Genomic DNA, 26,990 nt, shown 5'->3' with positions numbered 1-26,990 from the left:
TGACAATCGAAAGCACCTCGCTTTCATTTTACCGAGCATCGATTCACACTGTTCTTCTGTGCGCCGACTTATTACTTTCTGTGATCGAGGAGTTTGATTGTGCGATCGAAACGCTGATGACGCTCACTCTTCGTACCTGTGCAGCAGCGCCTAAAAGCAAAACGGCACATAGTATTTCGTGGGTGAGAACGCTTTTCCAGGAAGAGTCAGTTGAGCGGTATAATATTTGTGCGGGTGTCGCCTCGCTAGCTCGTTTGCCAAAGTGTCAAGCTCTCGTCCGGTGGACTAGCATTCTGGCCGGCTCTCCTGTTTTCAGTCATGGACATTCGTTGTGCACCATACTTAGCGCGGAGCCGCGACTGGCTCGTTTTTAAATATCTTAAAACTTTAAAGCAAAAAGGTTAACACAAATACCCAAAGATATAGTACCACCCAACTTTGTTTAATGAAATCGTGTCCTTGTGCTTTTAGTTGTCCACTCTGCTTTAAATAACATCTTGTTATTATTTCAGACCGAACTTTTTGTTGGACTTTTTTGCAGATCCGCCGACTGCGCCATCTCTGAAGCTCGTGTCGTCGACGTCGTCTTCAGTGCACCTCAGTTGGGAAGTGGCGAAGGAGCAGCCAATAAGCGGTACGATGAACCAAAGCCACCTCTGGCTTTAGCGAGACTACAAGAATATCGGAAATGGGGTTGACGGAAATTAGTATTTTTTTAGGCTTTTATAACTTCTATTCGATACACATTATTGATATAAATTTCGGCCATTCAAATCTTGTGCCAGGATTATAAATATCTTTTGATGTGCGGGTCCGCAGCTCAGTAGAGTGTGGCAAAACCATGTAATACTTAATATTTTTTCGCTCTCTCTGACTATTATTTGTTCGGTGAAACGAAACTATTGTAATGGGAGGACGATTTTGATGAGAATAACCTCCGTACGCATAACGCAAAAAAAAAAAATTAGTTTTTTTTTTTTTGCGATTAATTATGGTAGGGATTCGGCTTCTTCGGCGTCTAATTCACTCGGTGAACGCCAACAGTGGTACTCCAAAGTCCCAAAGAAGCAGAATGTTTTGACGAAACACTCCATAGAGAATGTAAACGTTTTATTAAAAATATGTCCGATAAAGTCACCGGGACCTATACAGATATTTTTGTAAGTCGTATATAAAGTCTTGTACCATCTTATATACTTGCGAATGTTTATTGGACACTTTCGTACAATGTATTTCGCGAAATGCGCGCCACTCCTCCCAGTTCCTAGCAGCTCTGACTGCTCTCGTGTTGTGTTAAGCCAAAGTCACACTGTTTATAAGTCACACAAGAGACACGACGTTCCTTACAGTTATGATGGCAAACGTGTTTGCGGACATGCCTCGGGTATGTTCGGAGCGTGTTTGCTTCATCCATATGTCATACAGGGAAGGAATAGCCTCTGGTAGTGTCTGCAAACTGTACTTACGCACGATTTCTTATCAGTGTGACCGTACATTTAAGATTGCAGAAAGTGATGCCAAGCTAGGAGGTGACTAAAGTAGCGACGCGAGAAAAAAAAAAAAAAGAAGAAAACGACAGTGTGCATGTGACGTCTCAGGGTTCGTGCTCTTCCAACGCACCGAGGCGAGTCCGAACCCGAGTGCGCTGACCTCGGAGTCGTCGGGCGAGTGGTCCGAGGTGCAGATGGGCGCCGACCGGTCCGCCTACGCCTTCCGGAGCCTGGGCTGTGGCAGGCGCTACGCCTTCTACGCCGTGGCCTTCAACGCGGCCGGCAGGGGGCCCCGCAGCAACACCGTGCACGCCAAGACGGACGGATCCAGTGAGTCAGCATTTCATCGTGCGCATCTTCGGCCGCCCCCGTGTGCCCAGCTATTACTTGTTCACGAGCCTCTTCGCCCGCAGGAGGTATTGCTCGAGCGCCGAAAAACACTTTCGTAACGAGCGTGTTATAGTATACTTCTAGCAGAAAGAATAAAACAGAAAAAATGGGCCCGTCTGCGTCTCGTCCTCTTTCTGTTTTATTATTTCTCCTATAAATAGGCAAAAACTTGTTGCTGTTGTCTTTTTCTTTTTTAGAAGAATTTGCGCTTGCTCCGTTTTATATAGTCAGCGCCGCCTGTTCGCGGAGTCAGGAACATGAATGGGTGTATATAATCACAGAGCTTAAAGGCCGACGCCCAGACTTGAGATTCTGCAAGGCAGAAGATCCTCCTCAGTATGGGGGAGGAGGAAACAGACAATGGGCGACAGTGTGAAAGGAGGGGAGGAAGCGAGGAAAAAGTGGAAAGCGCGAACTGGTCGTCGGTCTTTAAGAAAGGCAGGACAGAGCTTATTGTGTTTTCATGCTTCGTTCCTCGGTGTTCTTCCCGGTTCATGCAACAATCTTATAGGCAGCAGAGTGACAATACTTTTCTCGGGGTCCTGTGTTTCTTAAATCTTCGTTGCACTCTGACGTTGAGCCTAGCAAATGTGGAATAGCGCAGGGTACGCAGATGCCATTGGTCGCAGATATCGAGTTCCCGCTCGCAGGCCAATCAAAGACGCGCGCTGTGTGCTACGCTGCGTTCGATGCTTTCAACGTCGGAGTATAGCGGAGCATTTAAGCTCGTAGCGACTGATTTTCATAAGACTCACCGCCTTTATACGCCGATTTCGCTTCTGAGATGAGCGCCGTGGAAGGAGAATGTTCATCACTGAATGGTGCGCGGGAGTATAGACGTACGGACGCTGGTGTATGAATACAGAGGATCTGGCTCTTTTTCTCTATTACGTCGATCTCTGCGCTGAGCCACCAAGAGCGAATATTAATTTCCGTTATCTTCAAGAAGATGAACAACCTTGAGAATCTGACCGCAGAAACGTTTTGTTGGAAGACTCGAATATGAGCTTCTTAGAAACACGAGTATCGAAGGTAACTGGGTATTTCTGTCAACGTGCGCTTTTATGCTCAAAATTGAGCGGCCGTTGTATACCATTGCCACGGCTATTTCGAAGACTCGATGCAAGGAAATTATAAGACAAAAACATTACGTTAAGATATAAGAGAAAACCTAGGTGTGATGACTATCTTTCTTGCATCTTTCGAAACGCAATATGACTAATGGATGAATTAAACACCAAAGTATGTGTTTCGCACGTCAAAATTAATACAAACAAAACATCGGCAGTCTTCTTATTTTTTTCTTCTAATATAGATCGGGCTGTACATTTTAGAGCGTCAGTCTTTGCTCCAGTGATCAAACTTCGTCATGCTGCTAGTAGTTTGGGTGGTCATTAATTTACGAGACAAGAAAGAAACTGGGGACAGCTTGACGCAATAAAACTTCGATTCGGGCTGGCTAGTACATATTCATTAAAAAGTTAAAAGGCGCGAACAGAAGGAGAACTAAAAACGAACGAACATGCGCTTATCCGTGTCATACGTGTCTTTTTTTTTTCGTCCTGTTTTAGTTCGCGCCTTTTCACCTTTTAATGAGGACAACGTGGTCACGCCAACTGCGTCGCGCTCATTATGCCTACTTAAAACCGAAACGTACAGTTGCTCTCTGCGAATATATTAACCCGGAGGGCCATAACTGATATATCTCCTAAGCCTCGATCGTGCTGACCATACAATCTGCAGGCATTGTTCGGGTTTCTTCCTGGTACGACGCTCATTTGCCATTGGTCATAGAGAATTGTCACACTGGAAGCATACATATTACGAAGCTTCGAACATGCTTGAGGCCTAATTGTCATAATTTCTCCAGAGAACACCGCGTTTGTCTTTACACGATGTATGAGCAATGTGACGGCGATTTCACGATATTTTCAAAGATCAACCCATAGCGCCGCGATGTCAAGGGTGGAACTTTAGGCGCGCACGGAAGCACTCCGCCAGAGTGCACGATGCAAAAGGCCATAAAAACAACGTCGTAACTCTAAGTTCAAAACGCGGATCGCAGCGCCCGTGGCTCCCGAGCAGCAAGACCTGGTGACGACCAACATGACGGCGGCGACCCTTCAGCTGAGCTCCTGGAAAAGCGGCGGCTGCCCGATCTCCTTCTTCGTGGTGCTCTACAAGCAGCAAGCGGCTCGGGAGTGGACGCCGGCGGCCGCCAGAGTCCTGCCCGAAATGCCGCAGCACCAATCCCGCCGCCAGCAGCAGCAGAAACAGCAGTCCCAGCCGCAGCAGGCGCATCTCCCAGCCACGACGCTCGTGTTGGGGGACCTGACCCCCGCCACCTGGTACGATCTCCTGGTCACCGCGCACAACGAGGCCGGCTCCACGGAGGCCGAATACGTGTTTGCGACGCTCACGCTGACCGGAGGTGAGTTTCGCCGAACGCCTCGAGGCAACGCCGCCTGTTGGCGACGTGCGCTACTCAAAAGCGACGCCGTAGTCGGCATTCGCGATTGACCTAACGCTCATTATTACGCTTATATTTAGGTTCATTTTGAGTGAGTGCGAAAATGTATTTATTCGAGGAATGAATACATCACAATCTCTCTATAAATATATCCAATCGTAACGGGAGAAGAGAATTATGGTTTTTGCTTTCATCGACGAGAAATCTCATACTGGCTGTGTTATAATTATCTTCACCTCCTGCGCCAGCTGCACTCGGTACACACTGCGGTATTCGATGTACGAACGGAGCGTATCTCAAGACAGAGCCGGAAGTACATTGCCCGGCACTTTTCTGCACCGCGCTACACATTTCTGCACCGGTGTAGGTTGATGCAGGTAAATATAATGAGCCCAGTGTCAACTTTGCCGGTGTTGGTGTGAGAATGTGACGACTCCGAGCTTCCATCGTGCTTCCTAAAGGCACCATCGAAATTGTACTTTTCAAAGGATAATAAGTAGTCAGAATTACAACTCGTGACGTCACAAAGAGACACATCCTGATCATGACGTCAGTAACGGAAACCACGAGAGGGCGCCACCGAAACATCTGGGCGCAAATACTCGTTGTCACATTCAAGAGAGTCAGCTGAACAGTTACAACGCAGAAAAACCGAGAAAGGACAATACGTACACACTCCTGACTAACAACTTGATTGCTTTATTTCTTCGTCTTTCTTTTTACCTTTTTTTCTCTAACTACAGCTAGTGATAAAAACCATCCCCTTGTCTGCGCGCTGCACCCATTAGGATGTTAAGCGGCTCGTGCCACACCCCAAGTATTGTCTCTCCTTTGCGTAGATCGTGATCGACGGGGTGCTCACGAACGTATGACCAATTTCTTCAATGACCAGGGCTTCAATTACTTCGCGTGCATATGCATTCCGGTGTCGCCCTAGAAATGGGGGTGGTTTTTATCCCTAGCTGTAGTTACAGAAAAAAAAATAAAAAAGGAAGACGAAGTAATAAAGCAAGGAAGTTGATAGTCAGCGGTACACACTTTTTCTCTCGGTTTTTCTATGTTGTAACTGTTCAACTGACCCTATTCCATATGTACCAACTAGCTGAACTCAAAACTGTTGCTCGTTGTCACATCAGGAACAATCCAAGTTCGGCGCATCGTTCATACGCTGCAGAAAGTAGTTCCTGCAAGATTTCGTTGTCGGGGGAAGAAGCGATGCTTTTGGCGTCTGATATCTGTAAGTCTAAATAAAATAACGTATAGCTATTCGAGGGTGCACCTATACATACCCTAGTTCACCCCACAAATGAAGATATTAGTAATGCTTCGAAAGGGAGTCAAACGTCTTTCGCTGCGGTTTTTGAGGTGATTGAGAATATAGAACAATCAGAGCCTGTGAACAGCTTCCGTTTAACGTGACGTATATTCATGACTTTAAGCCACTGGCTATACGTGTTTAAAAGAATGCGCAATGCGGACTACCTACAGGTGTGGACTGTGCAAGGATTTATGTTTTCAATATATTTCTATTATGACGTGTCGTGGCCGATGTTGTGAACGACAGATCACGTTAATCGTGATTTTTCTACAATATAAGCTTCTGTGTGCGTTGATAAAACAGGTTATTTTTCAAGAAATGCTGTTATGAGAATAACTTACGCGCGTATGCCCCAGCTGCGGACTCTACACCCGGCGTGAACTATCGTCTGTAAAATGGGTCGCCCTTTCCGAAGGCACAGGGGGAACGGCGGGTTTCTCACTGGGGCGCGTGGTAACCCACCCGGGCAACCCGTTTACGCCGCTTCGCTGCGACAGCCTGCGCATAGCTTGAGGTGTGTGTTCGGATCCCACCTGGCCTACCACTTCACTTGTTGGACGGCCACTTTCGTAATTAACGAAATATACGAAAATAATATAGGTGCGCAACTTAAAGGGCGAAAGAAAATGTTTTTCTTAAGCAGTCTGGTTGAGACACGTGTGCCAAGAAATGAAGTTTACGCGAAAAATAAATTTAGAGCAATATTGACATCACGAGAGTTATTGCAAATTCTGCGCGCAAAGTCCATGACGTCGCGGAATGATCAAACGCTCTTTCCACCTCGACGAAATGGTTATACAGTCTCTCCACCTCAACGTGATGGCTAAGCCGATCCACTTCTTTTCCACGCGCTCGAAATGCCGAGAAAGAAAACAAGTGGAAAGAAGGTGAATACCGATTAAATCGCGCCTCGCGCGGTCGATATTGCTCCAACATTTTTTTTTTCTTTTAGTAATTTTTTTTTTTTTTTTTGCACACGTGTCCCAGTCAGACTGCTAGAAACATTTCCTTTCGGTGGTCCTCTAAAGGGGGCCTGCAAGGCCTTTTTTACTGGTTTTTAATTTGCACCGAACTAATATAGTAACCTAGGATCGGGGAAAAAAGGGGACGGACAACGCTTTCGGTGGTCCGTCCCGTTGCCCTCCCACTCCTGGTTTACCATTTCACAACCTCAGCGTGCTTTACCACACGGATGACCACTGGTGTTAGAAAGTGCAGTCCCCCGCTATTTAAGGTATCTGTCAAAAGATGAACCACTGCATTGTGAGGAAATGTCTGCTCCAAGACCATATGTGCCCTGCGGTATTCACACTTTAGTGTCTTCACAGGCACAAAGACATATCCAGCTATACGTAGCTCGGAATAGAAGTCTTGGACGACGAAGCTGCAAAATCACGGTCTGTGATGTCGAATGCAACAGCTGTATTACAAAGCAAAATACTCTGCGCAAGTAACTTGCATGCTGAAAGAAACAAAATATTTCAAAACACTTGGAAGTGGTAACTTATTGTAAACAAACCTACCGCGCCTCCTTGGGACCAAGGAAAACAGCGGAGTTGTTTACTATACTATCACCCTACCGGGAACAATGAGAATTCGGAAGTGCAAGAGTGCAAGGATAAAACAGAAAGACGCCAAAACAACAGACCTTCGAGGAGCTCGTGACATGAACATCTTTCTGCGAAATTACCTCAATCCATTGTATACGCCGTTGCTCGATGGTTGGGAAGAAGAATTTTTGTACCTTCGGTTTTCTGGCATAATTTCCCGACACCACGGCACACAGCACTTATATAGCATCCATCCTCACATTCACACACACGAACACACAGAGGCTCTGGTAGCCGACGGAAGAAGTCTCCGCATTTTGAACGGGTTTCTACGTCGCCCGATAGCTCACTCATAACCAAGGAAAAGCCTGGCAGAACACCACGAAAAGTGGCCGCCGAAATGGAAAAGGTCGATCGACAGACAACCGATGAGAGGAGAGCTACGTGACTGGCGCCCCGCTGCGGCGAGACACCGAAACGCACTTCTTCCGAGCGAACAAGTGTGTTTCGGCTCCTCGCCGCTGCAAAAGCTGTGCGCTGACGTCCACGTTCCCCGAGAAATGGCTCTTTGATGATCTGTTCTACCAGATCCTCGCGCTCCAAATCTGTGACCTGCCACTATGTGGCTTCGTCGTCGAACTGCCAGGCTTTGTGAGTATACAGGAGGCTTTGGCTCACCTAGTGTCTAACTCACATATATTGCGAGCCACCAACCATTTGGTAAAGTTGCGTCGTCAGGTACAACCTATAACACAGTTCCAACTCTGACGCTAAGACCGAGCGCATCGTGGATGACGGCGCATGGAAACATAATTATTTCTATGGGCCACCTGGAGTGTTTCCTCAGCATCTTCGCTGACGCTCGTCAGTGAAAACCCTTTGCTAGCTCTCATTGTTTGGTCTATAGGAGCAGTGACGTAGCTGACGCAACAAAACAAAGCGCACGGGCTTTACGAGTTTCTAGAAGTTAATAGTTTCTAAAAGATGTTGGTCCGATGCAGTTTTCTACGCATTGACTGGACACGCTGACGCCGTTACCAATTTGTGTCAGCGCTCAATCTCCAGTCTCCAAAAGGTTGATTATGTATTTATCATTGAAATAACTTTGGCTCTTCTCGCGCTCGTGTGGCAAAGCCACAAAACAGTCATTGAATATCTCCAAAGAAAATTTTTGAAGGCCGTTGGGACTGCCAAACTTCTGGACATCGGCGACGTCCAGCAGTCGTAAAGCTTTTGTATATGGGTCCTGCTTTTACTTTTACTCATTTATCTAGGTAAAGATCGATATGTATACACAGCGTTGGCGCAAACTTGGCTGTCTGGGGATCGTACAAAAAGATGACAAAAAAGAAGTAAAATTAACGAGGCATCTCCTCCGAGAGTTCATTTAGGCACAAAGGCCTCTCTGGGCACACGCGGTGCACCGTCCGCGATGCGCGCTGTTCACGCCACGTTAGCACGAATTCCCGTGAAAGGATGCCGCGCATGGCCGGACTCCCGATTCGAACAATGAGATGCCGTGCTTTACGTTATACTGCCTTCATATCGCTAAGAAAAGGAGAGCACGAAAAGAACAAAAGGATGCCTTTTGAAAGAACTACAATGGAAATATTGACTTTGATTTGTCTTTCAGCGTCTTCGCTTTTTCTCCAGTTCATAAAAGCAGAACAAAAAGCAAAAAAAAATGTGAGGAAAAAGGAGAGGGGTGGGGAGGTCAGTTTTACATAGGCTTGCCAAAGAAAGGTAAAAAAAAATCTGGTTAGATGGATCCCAATCTCGACTTTTGTTCTGAAAGACCAGGGTGGAAAATGTGAAGAAAAAAAATACTTGAGGAACATGAAGGAATCGCAGCGCTTGCTCGGCCGTGTAACACTATAATACAAGTTTTTTTTTTTACCGTTTTCGTTATTTAAAAATATATGTTAAAAGTTGAAAGAAATATACGTGAAAAAAAAAAACCAAGTTTTAAATTTGAACTGCGGAGAGAAAAGGCGCCGTCTTGTACGATGCTTACATCAGATTAGAAGGCGATGAACAATTGTTCTGACTACCGACCTTTTGTTGTTTCTTTCTGTGTTTTTTAGTTAGCTTTGATTCTTCTTTTAGACGCTATATGAGAGGACGAAAGGGCAGTTTTTTTTTTTATTTAATGTCTTCTTTTTTTGCCAGTTTTTATTATCTTTGCGAAGCGTGAACGGACGACGGCAGATGCCCTCGTTTTCCGATAACGAAAATTGCGAAGAGGAAGCTATCGAAACGGTCTGGCTGTCAGGGACATGAACCCTAGAAATAGATTGACGTCTTTGATCGCCACACGATCGAATCCGCGCTATTGTGAAGCCGTTTCTTTTTTTTACCGAAATTGATATTTATTTTAGTTCTTGAAATCTGTAGTAAAGCGAATAAGATTACTTTGCTTACGATACAATGTACTCATTAAGTGGATGCAACTTTTCAGTTCGCATTTCCTGATACACGCACCTTCATATATGGCATCGGAGAGGCCGACACAAATACTTCGAAAAGTGTCTGCCATACCGCGATTGCTAATTGCGGTATTGTCACAATGCAAATTATGTCTCAGTTGCCTGATAATGGTGGCCTCAAATCACAATCTTTTGCACTGGCGCACCAGGTGTCCTGTGAGGATTTGACTCGTAAACGCCTGAACAAGCAAAACAGCATCAGAACGACAAGGACCGAGGACGCCGACCTAACGTGTTTTTGCAACTCCAAAATATGTGCATTTAATTGCTCTTCTTCGGTTTTATATATTAACTGCCAGAGCGCGGCAGTTTACGTTTCATATTTCTATAGACGCCGACTCCCTGTTTCTTTACTAAGTGTATTTTCCACGACGTGGCGTCTCCTCCATCGGTCATGTGAAAATTGAAGCGATGCCGACTAAACCGCCTAAATTGAAAGGATGGCAACACCTCACTCTTTCCTCCCCCCCTCCTTCGCCGCGCACTTTTTGATCTAAAGTTTCTGACGATGTCGCAGTAGCGCGTATATGCAGAATGTTGCCGCCTGGATTGTCCCAAGACTGCAGGCGGCATTCTTTGAAAAATTATGTTACTTTTGTTAAATGTGGGGACTTTATACTTTATTTCGTCAGTAAGAGCAAATTCAAAGACAAGAAGATGCACAAGCAACGGCACTTTTGCCAGAAACAAAAACAAAACAAAAACGGTGAGTTTACTACGCTTGGTTGGTTAAGTTGATTATGGTGAACAAACAATAAAAAGACACACACAGTGACGTTGCACTTTTGGCGCTGTTTGAAAGGGCCTATCGAGACGTAGCGTTGACTGTGCTCTGATGTCAGGTAAGGCGAAGTATAGTGGCGATGCGGTCTAATAATTTTAAGGGGATGAAGACTAGCCGTGGTAACGAAGTTTGGACTGTCAAGACTAAGTAAAAGATATTTGGGAACATTCTAATGATTCCACAGGAGTGCCTTTTTGTCTGTCTATACCTGTACGAAAGTAAACACGCCCTTTGACATATGTAATGCGACCCAGGGCGAGTTAAAATAAAACTTCCGAATAAATAATCTTGAGCCACCCGAGAGGCTCTGAAGTCGATGGATTTTCTCTTTGCTGATGGACGGTCCAGCAGAGGCGGAGCGAACCTGGAGGCTTTGGAGCATTTGAATCTGGGAAATGTGTTTTTCCGTGTTTCATGACCTTTCCTGCTTATTGCGACATATTGTTGGATATATTAAGCCCAGCCCTCGATCAGCAGAACTTTTTACCTGGCAGGTTTCCGTTGCGAAAGCTATAGACCCTTTTCGAAATTCCGTGCCATCTGGTGGTTCGCATAGCAGTTTAGGTTTTGTCACATCAATGGCGGTAATGAACATGTATCTTATCGGGCACCGCCACTTTTGCAAGTCAACGGCAGGTGAGGAGTTACTCAATGTGTGGTTCTTTCTCGATCACTTTCAGTTCGATGGTGACAACGAACCTGCAGTGAGAACAAGCTCCACACCACACAGACGCCTCGATAACAATTCTATGCGCCAAAAGGCTTTAAAGCCGATTGTGTGCCACCCGCAGATTTACTGAATCTGATTTAGAAATGAGCGCTAACATAGCTCTTGTATTCCATTCCTACGTCGTATCGTACTTACTAACCCCCGAATGCACAGGCCTCACATCATCCGCTTGGGAGCATCTTCAACGTCTGCCTTCATCAGTCACTAGAAGGCCGGCATTGGTACGGCACAGATGCCGTTCCACAGATGATGATAGTGATCAAAGTTGCCAGAATGAATTTCGGAAGGGCTCTATTGCCATTTTTGTATTTCTTTTGTTTTAGAGCGCAGCTCTTAGGCGCCCGTTTCTGGCTTGAGCGGCGTCTGCGTCGCCGTCACCGTCGGCGTAACCGTAACGCGTCGGCGTCACGCCTCGGCGTCGCCGTAACTGTAACGCGTCGATGTCGCCGTCGCTGCTTGGCGTAACCGCGCTTTGCATTATGGGACGTTTCCCATGATGCATTGCGCGGAAGGGAGGAAGGGGAGGGATAGAATGAGGGGGACGGGGATGGAGGAGGGGGAGGAGGAGGGAGGAGGAGGAGAAAAAGAGGGAGGAGGAAGAGGAAGGAGGAGGAGGGGAGGGGGAGGAAATGAGGAGGAGAGGGTACGAATGAGTAGGAGGGACATACCGTCCCCTCCGTACCCTCCGTACCCTCCCCTTCTCCTCAAGAGCTGCGCTCTAATTCGGCGTTACAGGGAGTTGTAAACGTCTCTCATTTTTTTATGTAGCATGCTTTTAATACTTTCGTTTCACGAAACTAGTTGGTATAACTATAATTTTGGGTACAATTTTAAGACACCACATTGCACAGCTATGAGCTCACGTCCAAAGACGCTAGAGAGAGTACGTTTTAAAAACGAAACTCCCAGAAAACAACTGGGCTCTGCAAAATCCTTTTCTGCTAATAAAATCGACTTTAGTTGCCCTATCGCTACAAAAGACGCGTATGTATAAAGACGCCCTACATTCGGGAACGCCGTACGTGGCTCAAGAGGCTTCTGTTTCACAGGTACCGTGCCACCACCCCGGTCAACTCAAGCCGTGGATTCGCAGCACCGACATATCCGCATCATCGTACCCATCGTGTGCACTCTGCTTGTCATGCTTCTGGTGTCTGCTGTCGTCTGCTACGTCTTCTCTCGCAGACGACTGGCCGCAGCCCAACGACCGAGTTCAGGTACGCTTGCAGGACTTGCCTCCGGCAATAGACCTATTGCTAAATTACTTAAGCATCAAGGAGAATGCAGGGAATAGTGCTCCATTCGCCGCACGTGCTGGCGTCATCAGTAGTATCTTTTCTAAAGCAAATGCCTAAACCAATGGGCATCTTGCACGCGCGTTTGTCTACTCTTTATTTTGGATACTTACTTCAAATGGTTTACACAGGGCAGGCGTGGGCATGCGGCGCGTGGAACGCCATTTTCTGCACTCTCCTTTATGCTTGGATATTATAGCACTAGGTCTATAAGAATCCTTTATCAGTTCAGCTTTCGCTCTCCCAGTTGTCCGGGCTGAGCGATATACCGGTTCTCAGGAAGTGATTTTGCGAGGCTTACGTGTCATTGCGCCACGTGGCCTGACGTGTCGTTACGTCAATGTATCACGTGACGCCACGACTTGACATCGTAACGTCACGTCACTTCACCACGTCGCATGACGTCAGGACGCATGATATCACTGTGCAACTTGACACCACAAGTCGACACTTTTAAACAAATTCAAACAATCGCTGCGTAAATATCTTAGTCCATGCATTAGAGGAGTTCCAGAACTAAAAACCTGCCAGTTATTTTATGTAAAACCGCGTTAGGCTTAACTTTGTCTAGCAACACACTTTATCTTAGGTCGTGCAATGGAGCGTTGTGAACAGAACATCGAGCAAAATGGCAAACATCATTTCTTGCGCACGAAGTCCATCGAAAACAAAGCGCTGACGCAAAACTGATTTTCGACACGAGCCGAGCCGAGTTGACGCCGAACACTGACGCAACCCTCGTGTCCAATCCACGCTCAGAGTGCGTGTCCCAACAACGGCGAACTTGGATAAATTCCCTAAAAATATGACATGGCGCTTGAAGGATTCGCCATCAGGCTGTGACCCCTCCGTTTCCGAGCTCCCTTCGAGCCCTGCCACCGTTCCGTTCCGCCCCAGACGACCTGGACGAGCCCGAGAACACCAAGGCCGTGGACACGGTGCCCATGAGCGTGTGGGAGAAGCCGGACCAAGTCGCTTCCCGGGAGCAGCTCTACTACCCTTCGCCGTACGCCGGCAGCCGAGCCTCCGTGTACGCGGACGGGGCGCAGCAGCCGCAAGACACGTGGGCCCCGACGGGACGGCTTAGAGCCGGGCCTCTGGACGAGGGCGACGTCCAGGAAGACGAGCAGCAGGCCGACCTGCAGACGCAGCACACGTACGACGTGCCTTTCCTCAGGAGGCCGCCCAGTTCACAGACGCAGGTAAGGAAGACATTGTCACCCCCAGAAAATACCTCCGAGAATGCGAGCTCCGCACCTGAGGTCATCCTTAATGAATGCACGACGGCGCGTTCCTAGCAGAAAACAAGCAGAAGCTCAAACGAGAGACGCCGCCAAACGGCAGACGCGTCCGCCTTGGCGTTGTTGCGCTCGTTGTGCGACGCTGCATGTAGCGCTGGCAGCGATGCTGACGATGCGAAGCTGGCTGCGTCCAGGAGTGATGGCGTCTTGCCTCAGAGCGGAATTTCGTCTAAACCGACAACCATCGGGTAGGAAGAAGGGGAGGCGCCATACCGGCTCAAGCCAGCCAAATGACCTCAAGTGAAGCCGCAAGTACACGTTGCGGTAGTTGAGAACGCCCCCGAGGGTGTCCAGGGGTGTCCTTTCCGTCCAATAGCCGATCTGGGTTTTGTGCGTTTTTTGGCCATCGTTGCGGGCGTGTCCCTCTAAATTAGAAGTCTCCACCGGCTTCACCTCTGGTGGGGTAATGTCGGCTCCACAAGCTTCCTACCTCCGTGCCAACAAAGCCCTCCCAGAAATAAACGAGTATGTACGCACAAGCGCACTAAAGCCTGCTTCAGATATTAGCGTACGACACCTTGCGTTCCACTACGGCTCAATGCGAGGACCTCAGTTGCCATGGCAGCTATCTTGTCTAAACTGATCACAGGCGGCCAGATTGCGTTCAATCACGGCCAAACGCAAACTTACGAGGAAGTACGCTAAAACCCGGAATGCGTGCGTAAAAAACTAATCGAAACGCGAACAAATGTGGAACAATCCAAAATATTTCAACGATTATTTTGGGAAACGAGAATATTTACAGTCGTAGATTCCTCAAATTGCTGCGCCAAAAGCATACTCGCAATTTCTATACAATAAAGTCCCGCGTGGTTCGTTGAATGAAATCTCACCACGAACGGGGTCCTCCGTCGTATCCGCCGATCCATAAGGGGTCCGCGAAACATCAGTGGCTGAAAACCACTGTCCTAATTAATAAAATTGGTCGAGACATCGCAAGGCATTTAAAAGATACTACTGTATTGTCGTCGTCAAAAACCAATAACTGAAATTGTTACAGGGCACCACAGGTCTAAGTAGCAAGCAAGAGAGGAGTAAATACTGAAGTGGCTCTCCATGCTCAAGCCCATCGTCGAATCTGCTTTGAGTTTTTTTGTTTTTATTTTTTATTTAGACAAGACACTAGGAATCATGGAGAAACTGTCTTAGCTGTCTTAGGGTGACTGTCGAATGTCTCATCAGGACAGACCTTCTTAGCCAATGGCGTGACGCCCCGAGGTAGCTAACTCTCCGAGTAAAATAATCTGTACCCAATCTAAGACCCAGCCATTCCAGCAGGTTCAACATCGGGACTATAATATTGTATTCTAATACCTCAGTGCTTTAACTTTAGTATAATTGTACGTTTTATTAGAATGTAACTGTGTAATGTAAACCACACAATTTGTTTTATCTTTGTTGCAGTTAAATTCCCACGACGGCCTGATATCGTCGACGGAGCTGCTGTCAAACCATATATACTCTAAGCCAGGTAAGGTCTCATTTTTGTGGGGGAAAATGGGCTGGGGGGCGACTGGAAACGCCTTTGGTGCTTCTGTGACTTAGGTTTACGCTCCCGCGATGTTCTACAGCTAAGGCTATGGGTTGCCACGTCGTATGACGTGCCAGTTAGAGACCCCGTATTGTGTTGCTTCTACTTGTGTATCGTTCAAAAAAGGCACCACGTGCTTTCTCCCGTGCGAGAGAGCTCGCATTTCGTAGCTTTGGCAGAAGACGTTAGTCCATCAGACGGTGATAGCAGTTATACCGTGGGGCATGGTACCAAGCGTTTCCATGAAACGCCCTAAAGTCGAGGTCCCAGCGCTAATGCATCGTACAAAAGACCGTCTGCTGTTTGGTGTCTGAGGCGTGTTTCTTTTTATCCTATCACACTTTCCATAAAAAAAAAAAAAAAATGAGTCTGAAGAGTGAAGCAACGCTCTTCGAACATGCCTGAGGCTGCAGCGTGTCTTCTGGGCGATGTGTGAGTGGTGTCACAGCGGCTTTAGAGAACGACGCGGGGTTCGCTGTGTCTTCCTACAGCCGTTGTGTACCTGCCTCCGGAGAACGGGAAGAGCCTACGGCACCAGCACCACGGGTCGTCGCACCTACCCATGAGCATCATCGAAGGCTACCCCAGCGGTAACGTGTCCTACGTCTACTCCCGGCCCAAGAAGAAACACTGGAGCCAGCAGGACAGTCCTTACGCGGAACGCAAGCTCCACAAGCTCAACTCCAGGAGGTATTTCAAAGTGTTCACGATTCGGGCTCGCTGCTTCCCGAAGGAATGATTGAAAACATCTTTATCGAGATATTGTCATTGTTTTATGGCAAAAGTTACTTCTTTTAACGACGGATGTGTTATAGGGCTAGCTTTGATAAGATCAGCGTAACGAAGGACGCGTAAAACCTTCACATGCCTGCTAAATTTAGCGAGCGAGACATCGCCCTCCAAATATAGCTAGCTCCCAAGGTCAGAAACACTAGTGTAGAAACACCCAGTGCAGTTCTAAATAAGCTGGACATTTTCTGGCTCCCGAATTTATCAGTGGGATTAAAAGACATTTCATTTTCATGCATGATAACATTTCGATTAAATTTTTTTACTATTGATTTTACTCTTTTAGTGTAAAGACGGCACCAGTCGCCTTTATTTTTTTTTTCCAGTCGCTTTGGCCTAAATAAAGCCTGGTTACACGTATTGTATTAAAATAACTACAGAGGGAGAAGCAAAATTTGCGGGCGAGCTTGTCCGTGTCTTTAGTTTTAGATTATGATAAAGAAGAGTCTCTGTTTTATGTGTGCTGGAAAGTAGTCTTATGGGTTTGGGGCGTTTTGGTGCGTCTCAAAAAGTCTTCTACACCTAACTGAATCCCCACCATTTTGCCCTAGACTACGCAAGTAGACCTGCCAAGCACATACAATGCGTTGGTTTGACCCAGCAAAGCCGACGCGTCAAATATAATCTAGTGGTAATAGGTTCGAAGCAGAATCTGAGAGAAAAAAACAGAAACAGAAGGGGTTAAAAATGCATGTCTTCGCCTACGCCTTTGTTTTATGTCTCATTCACACAGTAGGCGTCTAACTACGTATTACTTCCGTCAATACGACTGGAAATCACAACGCCAACTAAGCGCTGTAATCCTTACTTGCCATGGTAACTGGCAATCGTCTCTCGGCAAAATACCCTTTAACCTACGCAGAGAAACGCTACGGTGTGTGTGAATTGGTCTTTAAGGTGCCTGTTTGAAACTCATGGCTGGGCTATAAAAATGTCTTCCATTGCCCTCTCCAGGTACTCCGACGAGATGAAGCAAGGCGACATGGTGTCCCGTGAAAGTGGGCTGGATTTTGCGGTGGAGGCGTACGAACTCTCCGAAGCAGAGTGCGACATGCCCTCGAGACATTTTCCAGTGCAGAGATAGGACCAAGTCAGCGACGGTTACGCGTCGAATCGGCGAACAAGCCAGATGCCGACGTCTGAAACGAAATCATGGCGGCCCCGTCGAAGCTACGCCGGTGCTTTGCTTCTCGTCAACGAGACAGGGCACTTTGCTTCTTTTTTTTTTTTTCTACAACAGCAGTGGAAGCCCGCCTGTGATCGTTTTGGCGCCGATACACTCACTCCTCGTTGTGTTGGAGTCGAACTTTGTTTTCTAGGAAGCGGTGTCACAGTGTTTCAAGGTATGCTGCGAAAAACGGAGCGTTGACCGTTCTGAAAGAACAAATTGTTTTTTTATACATCCAGTACCTGCACATGAAGACGCAAACAACGTGTGCACTAGAGCTGTACATTTGAAGTTTGAAAATATTGTACATAAATAAACTATACTTTATGTTTTGAGGTTGCAAATAAACATGTTTACAAGGCGTTGTTCTTCTTGTTCTCCTTGTTTTCCATTTGCCGCTTATTGCTTAGAGTATGGTGGTGCTTACCCAAAGAAAAGGTTGCCTGGGATCTGTGTTGAGAATGTCATTTTTAACGGTCTGTTGTATTAAATGCTAACTACTTTGAAAGAGATATACTTTTACTCTTCGTGGAAATGTAAGAACTGCGAGAGCGTTGTCACTAATACCTAATTACACGGGTAGGTTTAACCGCACTTAAGTCTGACATCAGTCAGACTTAAGTGCGGTTTTGACTGGATGGACATTTCGTCTCGTTGAACATTTTGACCAGAAGCTCCCGAGTGCCGAGTGTATCTCAGTTTATCTATGCATAAACCTTGAATCGAGGTCAAGGTCATACTGAATTCGCGCGCAAAAGAACGCGATAACATCCACTTTAGGGCACACGGACCATACCATTGCCGGAGGAAATCTAAATGCTCCAAGTACAGAACAAAGTATCGCAACGATCTTGCATTTCTGATACAAATATTGCGTAAAGCGCCCGTGCTCTTGCAAAAAACGCGGCGGTGGCGCGCGCGAATAAAGAGTATTCGGCAAAAAAAAAAAAAAGACATACTCTGGCTCGCCCCATTTAGTTCCTCAATTGTTGCTTCGTTCCACTCAGAGCAGTATGTGCATCTAAACAAGCTGCGTCATGCACACCACTATGGGGTGTGGTCCTTGGTATCCAAGCCACGCCCAACCGCTGTAATAAAGCAACAAAAAAAGAAACTGAAATATATTTTTTTAATTTACCTAGGAACGTTGGCAGGCGCCTTAATTTTGTTTGCACTGCTTCCTGCGTGAAGCGTGTGCTGGGATCCGAATCGGCGTCAAACGCTGATTCAGCACTCGTGCCCAATAAATCTTCTGAGGCTTGTGCCGAACATTTTTTTCTTCTTTCGTTTGTTTCTCAATCTGGATGCAAGGTATCGGAGAAAGGGGCGAAAGTCAGGTACACTTTGCAAGACCAGGCCCATACCTTCGTTGCATAACCAGGAGGCAAACACATGGCCCCCGAGATGCCGCCTCGCGGATCACTAGCGAAGCAGAGTAATTGTGTTTTGGGATGTTGCGAACCTGCCCAGGTTCGGGTTGGACCAAGTTCGACTTGTCCTACTAAAGTACGACTGAAGTTAGACCTTTGTACGCTTGCGTGAAAATTTAAAGGCGAGCTTACACCACCTGGCGAAGGAAAAGTGCAAGATGTGTTTCGTGTGTTGCAACACTGACTCACATTACTAACGAAAGCAATAAATTGACCTATTTTTTTGCTTTTACATTGTGTAAATATTGTCACGAATGACACTTGACGAGGCAACGAAAAGCTGAAGGAAGCTAAACGTTTAATGGCGCGAACTTGTGACCACAATTTAAATAGAGGAAAGCTAGCGTTGGCAGACGTTGATAGCGTCGTAACAGCAAGATCGAGCGCTAGGGAGAGACTGACACCGGGTCGCCACGCGGAGCAGCGTTTGTACCCGCTTGGGTTTCTGGAACATTCGGCGTAGAACGTTCGACAACTACAACACACGGTACTCGATGGAACGACAAGGTTCTCGAACTTACGAGAACGCCACGTTGAATAACAAATAAAAATCATGAGCCATTCGACTCTGTGAAGGTGGGTGACCAGCGAAGCTCTTCAGCACATGACACAGACCCGCGCTGAGGAGCCGGAGGAAACTAGTCAAGCGCGGCGGGAGCGCCTTCTGACGGAAAGTAGACACGCGCCACGGGACCGTCACGCCGGGAGAGCGGAAGGAAAGGAAACTGGGCACGCAAGCGCTTGGAACTACAGCAAAGAGAGAGCGGTGCGAGCGTAGACATAGACGACGCGGGTCACACAGCAGCAAATCTGTGAGGAACCTTTATTAACTACCTGAGAGTCTACTGATCTTGAAAATGGTGCGTATTGATAACTAATCTGCTAAATATACCTGGTGCTAAATTACCCGAGCATTAAGAAAAATGCAGGGAATGGTGTTCCACGCGCCGAACGTGCTGGCGTCTGCAGCAGTAACTTTTCTAAAGCAAAAGCCGAAAATTAATGACATCTTGCACACGCGTTCGCCAACGCTTTATTTTGGCTATTTACTTCGTATCTTGTATACAGGGAAGGCTTGCGCGTGCAGCGGTGCGAGCGTAAAGCGCTTGGTAACGCACACAAAAAATCGCCGGTACCCAAGTCATAAACAGATTCGCTGTAAAAGAAAAGCCCACTCCCTGGAATCGAAGCTGGAGCCTCCTGGCGACAGCAAAGCACGGCAACCCGGCCACGCACGCGATCGCTCGGGGAAGTGCATGGCAGTTAACCCCCCCCCCCCCCCCTTTAAAAACTCATCGTCTCGATGCAACGTGCCACAAAACAAAACAGCAAAACAAACAAAAAATAATTGCTAACTACGGAGGCTTGTAAAACACAGTCTTGACGAGCGTAGTACAGAATCAGTTTTGTCGAGCGTAGTTCCGCTTGAGGCGCCCGACGTGGACGACTTCCGGTCGTGGAGGGCGGCGTGATGAAGTCCGTGTTCCGTCGGGCATACCTCGTAGTTCACGTCCTCGAGTGGACGAAGCACCTTGTAGGGTCCGAAGTACCGTTTTATGAGCTTCTCGCTGAGACCGCGGCGGCAAATGGGTGTCCTTACACACACTCTGTCTCCCGGCTGAAAGCGGACGTCGCGATGACGAAGGTTGTTCCGTCCCCTGCCAACACGTTGTTGGTCATGGATCCGCAGGCGGGCGAGCTGGCATACCTCCTCAGCTCGTTGCGGTATCAAATGGGCGTCGTCGGTTCCGTCGTCTGCTGTGTTGTGGGGTAGCGTTGCATTGAGCATCATTGTCACCTTGTTGCCATGCACCAGCTGGAATAGTGTCATTCCAATGGTCTCTTGAACTGGAGTGTTCTGGCAAACGTGACGTACGAAAATAATTCGTGCCATGTCTTGTGCTCAACGTCGACGTTTCTGGTGTTCATGTTAATGATGGCCTTGTTGAGCCGCGCCCTCACTCCGCTGCTTTGCGGATGGTATGCCGTCGTCCGACGGTGTTTGGTGTGGCTTAAACGAAGTATCTCCTTGGTCATCTGCGCCATAAACGGTGACCCCCTATCTGTAATGAGGACTTGAGGTGCGCCATGTCGTAGGACGACGAACTCGCCGAAAAAATTGGCGATTTTCACAGCAGTCCCTGACGGAAGGGCTTTTGTTTTGGAGTATCGGGTTCAATAATCAGTGGCTACGATTATCCAACGGTTTTCCAGGGTCGACTGGGAAAAAGGACCAAGTAGATTCATTACGATCTGCTGATGGTGCAGTTGGCGGAGGAACCGGCTGCAGGAGACCTGCCGGCTTTTTCAGCGGTTTTTTGTTTGTCTGGCACTCGTAGAATGATCGTGTGTGGAGGTGAAAGAGGTGAACGGTTTTGGGGAGCTTGGGCCAGTAATTTTTTTCACAGATACGGGCCAGTGCCCTACTGTAGCCAAATTGTCCGGACTTCGGGTCTTCGTGACATGCTTGAAAAATCTCTCAATTGTCAATCGTGATTACCAGCAGCCACGGTGAGTTGTTGTCCCCGAAGTTGTCTTTGCAGAGTACACCTTGTTGAATGGCGAAGGTCCGCAGGGTTCGGGAGAAAACATGTGACATGGTACTCCCGCGCTTTCCCAGATGCTCTATAAAGGCTCTCATATACTCTGACGTCGAGCGTAGCAAGCGCGGCGTAGCGCGCAGTGCACACATAAGCTAATTAGTCGCAGATATAGAGTTTCTGCTCCCTGGCCAATGAAACGCGCTCGTTCTGCGCTAGGCTGCGTTCGCTCCGCTCGACGTCGGAGTATAACAGAGCATTTAGCGCGCAGCTCAGGATCACTGCGTTGACGTTGTGCCTTGTCGTCGGTGTTCACTCCGCCTAAAAACCGCTCGTCGTCGTTGTCGTCTCTGCTGCCGGAAGTTGTCTCGACAGGGGCTCTGGACGAGTAGTCGGCGTCGCTGTGCTTGCGGCCTTACTTGTAGGCCACAGCCATGTTGGACTCGTGTAATCGGAGACTCAATCGAGCGAGACGTCTTGAAGGGTCCGTAAGGTTCGCAAGCCAGCACAGCGAGTGGTGGTCCGTGACTACGTGGAACGTGCTCCCATACAAGTACGGGCGAAACTTCGTCACTCCCCAGACGACCACAAGACATTCTTTTTCAGTCGTAAAGTAATTTATCTCCGCCTTGGAGGGTGTCCGGCTTTCCTTAGGCAAAAACTCGCTCGGTGCCTTCTTCCACTTTAACTAGTACTGCTCCAAATTCTGCGTTACTTGCGTCCGTGTGAATCTCGGTTTCCGCATCCTGATCGAAGTGCCCAAGAACAGGAGGAATCTGGAGTTTTCGCTTCAGCTCGTCAAATGTCTGCCGCTGCTACTCGGCCCATTCGAACTTCTCGGTGTCCTTCGTAAGGCTTGTGAGTGGTGCGGAAATTCTTGTGAAGTCCCGGACGAAGCACCGACAGTAGGAGCATAATCCAAGGAATCTTCGCACGGCCTTTTTGTCTGTCGGTGCTGGAAATGCCGCTGCGGTGCGAGTCTCTTCTGGACCTGGGCGAAGGCCTTCATTACTAAAATTGTAGCCTAAGAGCTTCAGTTTGTCATAGGCGAACCGACACTTTGACAGCTTGAAGGTGAGTCTGACGGTCTGTATGGCTTGGAGAACAGTTCGAAGACGTCGCAAGTGCTCGTCGAAGTCGCTTGAAACCCCTACGACGTCGTAAAGGTAGACGATACAGCTCTGCTACTTAAGCCCTGCCAGTACGGTGTCCATGACATGCTGGAAAGTTGCTGCCGCCGTGCATAGTCCGAAGAGCATCACCTTGAACTGGTACAGTTCATCCGGCGAAACGGAGACCGTTTACTCTCGGTCCCGTTCGTCGACTTCGATCTGCCAGTAGCCGCTCTTCAGGTCCATCGATGAAAAGTATAGAGAGTTGCGCAGCCGGCTTAGAGTGTCATCAATGCGGGGAAGTGGATAGACGTCTTTCTTCGTCATCGTATTCAGCTGCCGGTAGTCCCACGCAGAACCTAAGCGTTCCGAACTTCTTAACTAATACGGCTAAAGAGGCCCACGGACTGCTTGAAGGCTGGGTTATGTCGTCGTTCAGCATACTTTCTCCTTGATTACCTTCCTCTCTCTTATAGAGACTCTGTACGGCGATCGATGCACAGGGAGCGCGTCGTTCACGCTAATGATGCGGTGCTTCACAACGGCGGTTTGAATCAGCTGCCGTCGTTTCGGACCAACATGCTTGGGGTCAATGTCGAGTTGCGCCGGCGACGTACTGCCTTACTGAGATGGCGAGGACTCTTCAATAATCGTGGTGATTGCGACGGCGTTCAGGGGATCCTCAAAGTGGCTCACAGAGGCACCTTTCCTGCGGCGTTGGGGTTCTTGTCAGAAGTTCGTCACGAGGACCACAATTCCCCCATTTTGAAGTTCAATTACTCCTTTTGCGACCCCTATTACTCTTCCCAAGGGCAATTGAATGTTGCCTTCCAGAACAACTTCGCCGCAGCTAGCTGTATGGGTAACGACGGGTACAACACTTGATCGAGGCGGCAGGTTCACGTGGTCGGCAGCTACTCGGATGGCGACTGATGTTTTGAGGGGGTTTCTCTTGATGCGGAACAGGTCTCCGCAGCGTGAATTTGTTCTCTCTGAGGTCCTTGACGGCTCCGTATTCACAAGAAAGTCCATGCCCAGAATTATTTCTCTGGCACACTCTTGTAGAACGACGAATTTCACAAAACACGCCTCGCCATGTATTCCGACGTGAGCAGTTGCACCTTCCGATAGGCATGATATGGAGTCGTCCAGCGGTTTGTATCTGCGGCCCACCGCACAGCGTCGTCACTTTTCGAAGACGGCGAGAAAGTCTCCCACTTAAAACTGGGTAGTCTGCTCCGGTTTCCACGAGCGCTGATGCGTTGTGGCCGTCGATAACTACGTTTAGGTTGTTGGGCACCGTTAGAGGAACGTCATTTCGATATGTGGCGTCGGGAGAGTGGGAGCGCTCCAGCGTACTTAGAGGCTTTTTCTTCGGTGGTCTTCGGCGGCGCCACCTCCAGGCGTTACCACAGTTAGTTTTCCCGGTGACGCAGGAGAGACAGGCTCTGTCGGCGGGGTCGTGGCGCTGGAGACGCTAAACGTCTTGGCGATGGTGAGCGGGATTCACGGCGGAGTGGCGGTGCTGAAGAGAGTGAACATCGGAGGTATACCTCGAAGCCACGAGGGCGTTCGCCGTACCTTGGGCGCGGGTTGTTTGGGTAAAACCCGCGCAGCCCCAGTTGTCGGCAAAGGCATTAGCAGTAAGTGTGGTCGGCTACACCACAGTGATAGCAGATGGGTCGTCGATCCGCTGTCCTCCGTACGTCGGTTTTCTTTGACACCGGCAGTATTCGGCGGTCGTACTGATGTTCGCCGGAGCGTCGGGGGTACGGCTGCGTTGGTAAGTCACGTCGTGGCGCCACCGGGTAATGTTGAAAAGCTGGCGGCGGTCGTCAGACCATTGCGGCGCAGGTCAGCGTTGGCTCTTCGGGTGTGGCCGCGATAATAGGGGCATCTGGCAGAAACGCTCGCCGAACCTCGTCGCGAACAATCTCGGCGATGGAGATTGAGGCCGGGCGCCCAGCAGTTGGGAGAAGCTTCTCAAGCTCCTCCCGGATGACATTGCGGATGAGCTCACGAATGCCCGGAATGCCGAGGACAAGGTCGCAAGGGAATGGCGAAACCGCACTGACATCGGGTAGCCTCTGGTAGTGGCTGGCTCTGGCGAGAAGAGAACGCTCGATGTTGGAGGCGTCCGTAATGAAACCCACTATGGTCGTAGGTGCGTTCCACACAAGGCCTCCGAAGATAGTCTCCTTCGCAGCTCTCTTCAGTACCGTGAGCTTCTTTGCTTCGGGGAATCGGTATCCCCGTTGTCGCTGAGTCGAAGAACATCTTCGACAAAACTAACAACGCTATCGTTAGGACCTTGAACTTTCGCTTGAGGAAGCCCTTCGTCGGGGTCTCTTCACTGCTTCCTTGTGAATGTACCTCGGAGCACAGCCTTGAGTTCGCCCCAGGAGATGATCGATGCTACGTGGTTTTCAAACCAGTTGCGTTCTGTAGCCTCCAAGGCGAAATAGGCATTCTGATGTCACTGCTCCGTTGTCCACCCGTTATGGTGGGCCACTCGTTCGTACTGCTTGACGCAGTCGTCGAGGTGTTCGTAGCTTTCACCGTGGAAGCGAGCCGGTGTCCGGGGGTGACGGGCATGTCAACGACGGTAGGCGCTGTTGTGGACTGCGTCGTTGATGTGGCCATCGTCGGTTTTGTCTGCGCTGTCCTTCACGGTTGTAGCCCAAACTCAGGAGCTTGGTATTAAAGTCGGCAGTTGTCACGAAACTGGGGTCCGTCAACAGAAGTTCGAAATCGAGTGGGACTTGCCGAGCGGGTTCTCGGGGGAGTATGCTTCACGGGTTGCATACCCAGCACCCGCTGGGTATGCAATTCGTGTTCCTTCAGTTAATCGTCGCTTCATCGATTATCTGTCGTGACATATTTTTTTTTATTCGGAGGGGTGGGGAGCTTTAAAATAAAAAAAAAATATGTCACGACTGACAATTGATGAATCAACGATTAACTGAAGGAAACATATTACGTTAATAGGGCGAACTTGTGTCCAAAACAAAAATAGAAGGAGGCTAGCGTCGCAGGCTTCGATAGCGGCGTAACAGCAGGATCGAGCGCTGGGGCGTGACAGAATCCGGCTCGCCAAGCTCAGCACCTTTTGTAACCGCGGGCTTTCTGGAACATTCGGCGTGGAACGTTCGACGCGTAGAACATTTTAACTCGATCAGACAACAAGGTCTTACGAGAGCGCCAATTTGAAAGAATAAATAAAAGAAGAGTCCGTTCCCTGGAATCCAACGTGAAGCCTCCGCTCGACAGCCAAGCACGGTATCCATTTGGCCACGCACGCGCTGGCTAAGTGACGCGCGCGGCAATATTGGTAGTCATTTTATAAATTCTAAAATAAAGTATTTTCTACATTTTTCTCCTCATAATTCGAAATCTTCTTGTATAGGTCGGACAACACTGTCCATAAGCTGAACGGGTCGCACTTTTTGGAGGCGCAATGGGGACAGCGGGTATATCACTGAAGCGCGTGTTAACCCCCACAACCCCCGTCTACCCCGCTTCGCAGCGACAGTCTGCGGATGGCTCATTAAAAAATATTAGTCCACCTGTCCGACCCGCCCACGCCGCTTCGCGTCTGTCCGCTGCCCCCTCCGAAGACTGCGACCCAAGTCGAACTTCGTCGAACCTTGCAAAAGGGTCCAAGGTTCGCCGAACCTCAGGTGCGCGAAACCCCTAGTTAGGTTCTTCTGCTGAGTGGCCAAAGGTAGGGAACGGACGCAGAAGATCTTCGCTCGTCGGGAATCTTGGAGGTCAGTGGCGACGCACGGGGGCAACCTCGGATGATTGACGCGGTAACTACGAGGAGGGGCGCACTTTTGAAAGGGAACTATTACGCTTCTTCATTATTTCTTCCAACTCAGTCCTTGAGTTTATGTTAGGGTTGAGCAACCAATGATATATTAAAGCCAATGCATTTCTTACACTTCTGTAGGGACCCAACAAACGTTGGGTCCCTACAGAAGGGCTTGGTTGGTGTTCGAATTTTTTTAATATTAATTACTCCCAATCAGGCAGATCTCTGTCAAATGTTTACTTTTAAATGCGTTTCTTTTACGAAAATCACAAAGTCCTTTGTGGTGTCACTCCACTTGTTCTCTTTTGTCAACCGCGCTTTTCGTTTATAAATTATGTTACATTAAGTTCACCCGTTCCCTTTATTAAAATATTTATTTATTTTTTAATTACGCTGCGTAAATCTCGTAGACAGTAGACATCATGTGCCGATTAGCCCTCCCGTCCATTTGATTAAAACAATTCCCGTGTTCCCATTAATAGGGCAGAATGAATAACATGTTCATGTTTCGGCTTTGCTCGGTCAGTCATTTTAGCTATGCCATTTCAAGATTTCATGCTAAGAGCACATGTCCCTGTCTGTCGCTGCGAGTGTAACATGCGACTGCGTGTTATGCGAAGGTCGTACCTCAGAAGCAGTGCACAAAACAGGAGAAACTTCTTTTCCCCTGGCACTCACTCAGAGACCTTCACCGCTCAGCTGTCTTGTGGCGTCCTCTGTGGAGAGAAAATGCAACTACTCGAAACGCCACCCTCTCTCTCTATAGTTGCTTTCACCACCAATCGATGGCGC

General features: G+C 48.4%; 2 protein-coding genes across 2 annotated transcripts in view; both read left to right on the top strand.

Annotated features, from left to right (window-relative positions):
* Positions 1-12,799, top strand: part of LOC8052053 (Down syndrome cell adhesion molecule homolog) — a 244,907-nt gene extending 232,108 nt beyond the window's left edge. Inside the window, exons 20-25 of the mRNA XM_042286473.1 lie at positions 542-634; positions 1,599-1,820; positions 3,946-4,103; positions 4,167-4,311; positions 12,268-12,341; positions 12,761-12,799. Of these exons, the coding sequence (XP_042142407.1) occupies positions 542-634; positions 1,599-1,820; positions 3,946-4,103; positions 4,167-4,311; positions 12,268-12,341; positions 12,761-12,799 (731 nt within the window). The remainder of the gene's footprint in view (positions 1-541; positions 635-1,598; positions 1,821-3,945; positions 4,104-4,166; positions 4,312-12,267; positions 12,342-12,760) is intronic.
* A 658-nt stretch (positions 12,800-13,457) lies between these two features.
* LOC121833300 lies at positions 13,458-17,331 on the top strand. The gene is made up of 4 exons (XM_042286472.1): positions 13,458-13,715; positions 15,219-15,285; positions 15,837-16,035; positions 17,089-17,331. The coding sequence occupies exons 1-4, from the start codon at positions 13,458-13,460 to the stop codon at positions 17,216-17,218; spliced, it is 654 nt and encodes a 217-aa protein (XP_042142406.1). The 3' UTR covers positions 17,219-17,331.
* Positions 17,332-26,990: the final 9,659 nt, after the last annotated feature.

The sequence above is a fragment of the Ixodes scapularis genome, unplaced genomic scaffold (assembly GCF_016920785.2).
Source record: "Ixodes scapularis isolate PalLabHiFi unplaced genomic scaffold, ASM1692078v2 PGA_scaffold7__128_contigs__length_106722199, whole genome shotgun sequence".
Taxonomy (NCBI): domain Eukaryota; kingdom Metazoa; phylum Arthropoda; class Arachnida; order Ixodida; family Ixodidae; genus Ixodes; species Ixodes scapularis.
Note: the sequence above shows the minus strand (reverse complement) of the source record. Positions and strands in the feature narration are given on the sequence as shown.

Bases quoted from the DNA above. Each gene is read 5' to 3' on its own strand.
- LOC121833300 (XM_042286472.1), top strand. From the start codon at position 13,458: ATGAGCGTGTGGGAGAAGCCGGACCAAGTCGCTTCCCGGGAGCAGCTC. The intron at 13,716-15,218 runs GTAAGGAAGACA...TCTTTGTTGCAG, and splicing joins CGCCCAGTTCACAGACGCAG to TTAAATTCCCACGACGGCCT. The intron at 16,036-17,088 runs GTATTTCAAAGT...TGCCCTCTCCAG, and splicing joins CACAAGCTCAACTCCAGGAG to GTACTCCGACGAGATGAAGC.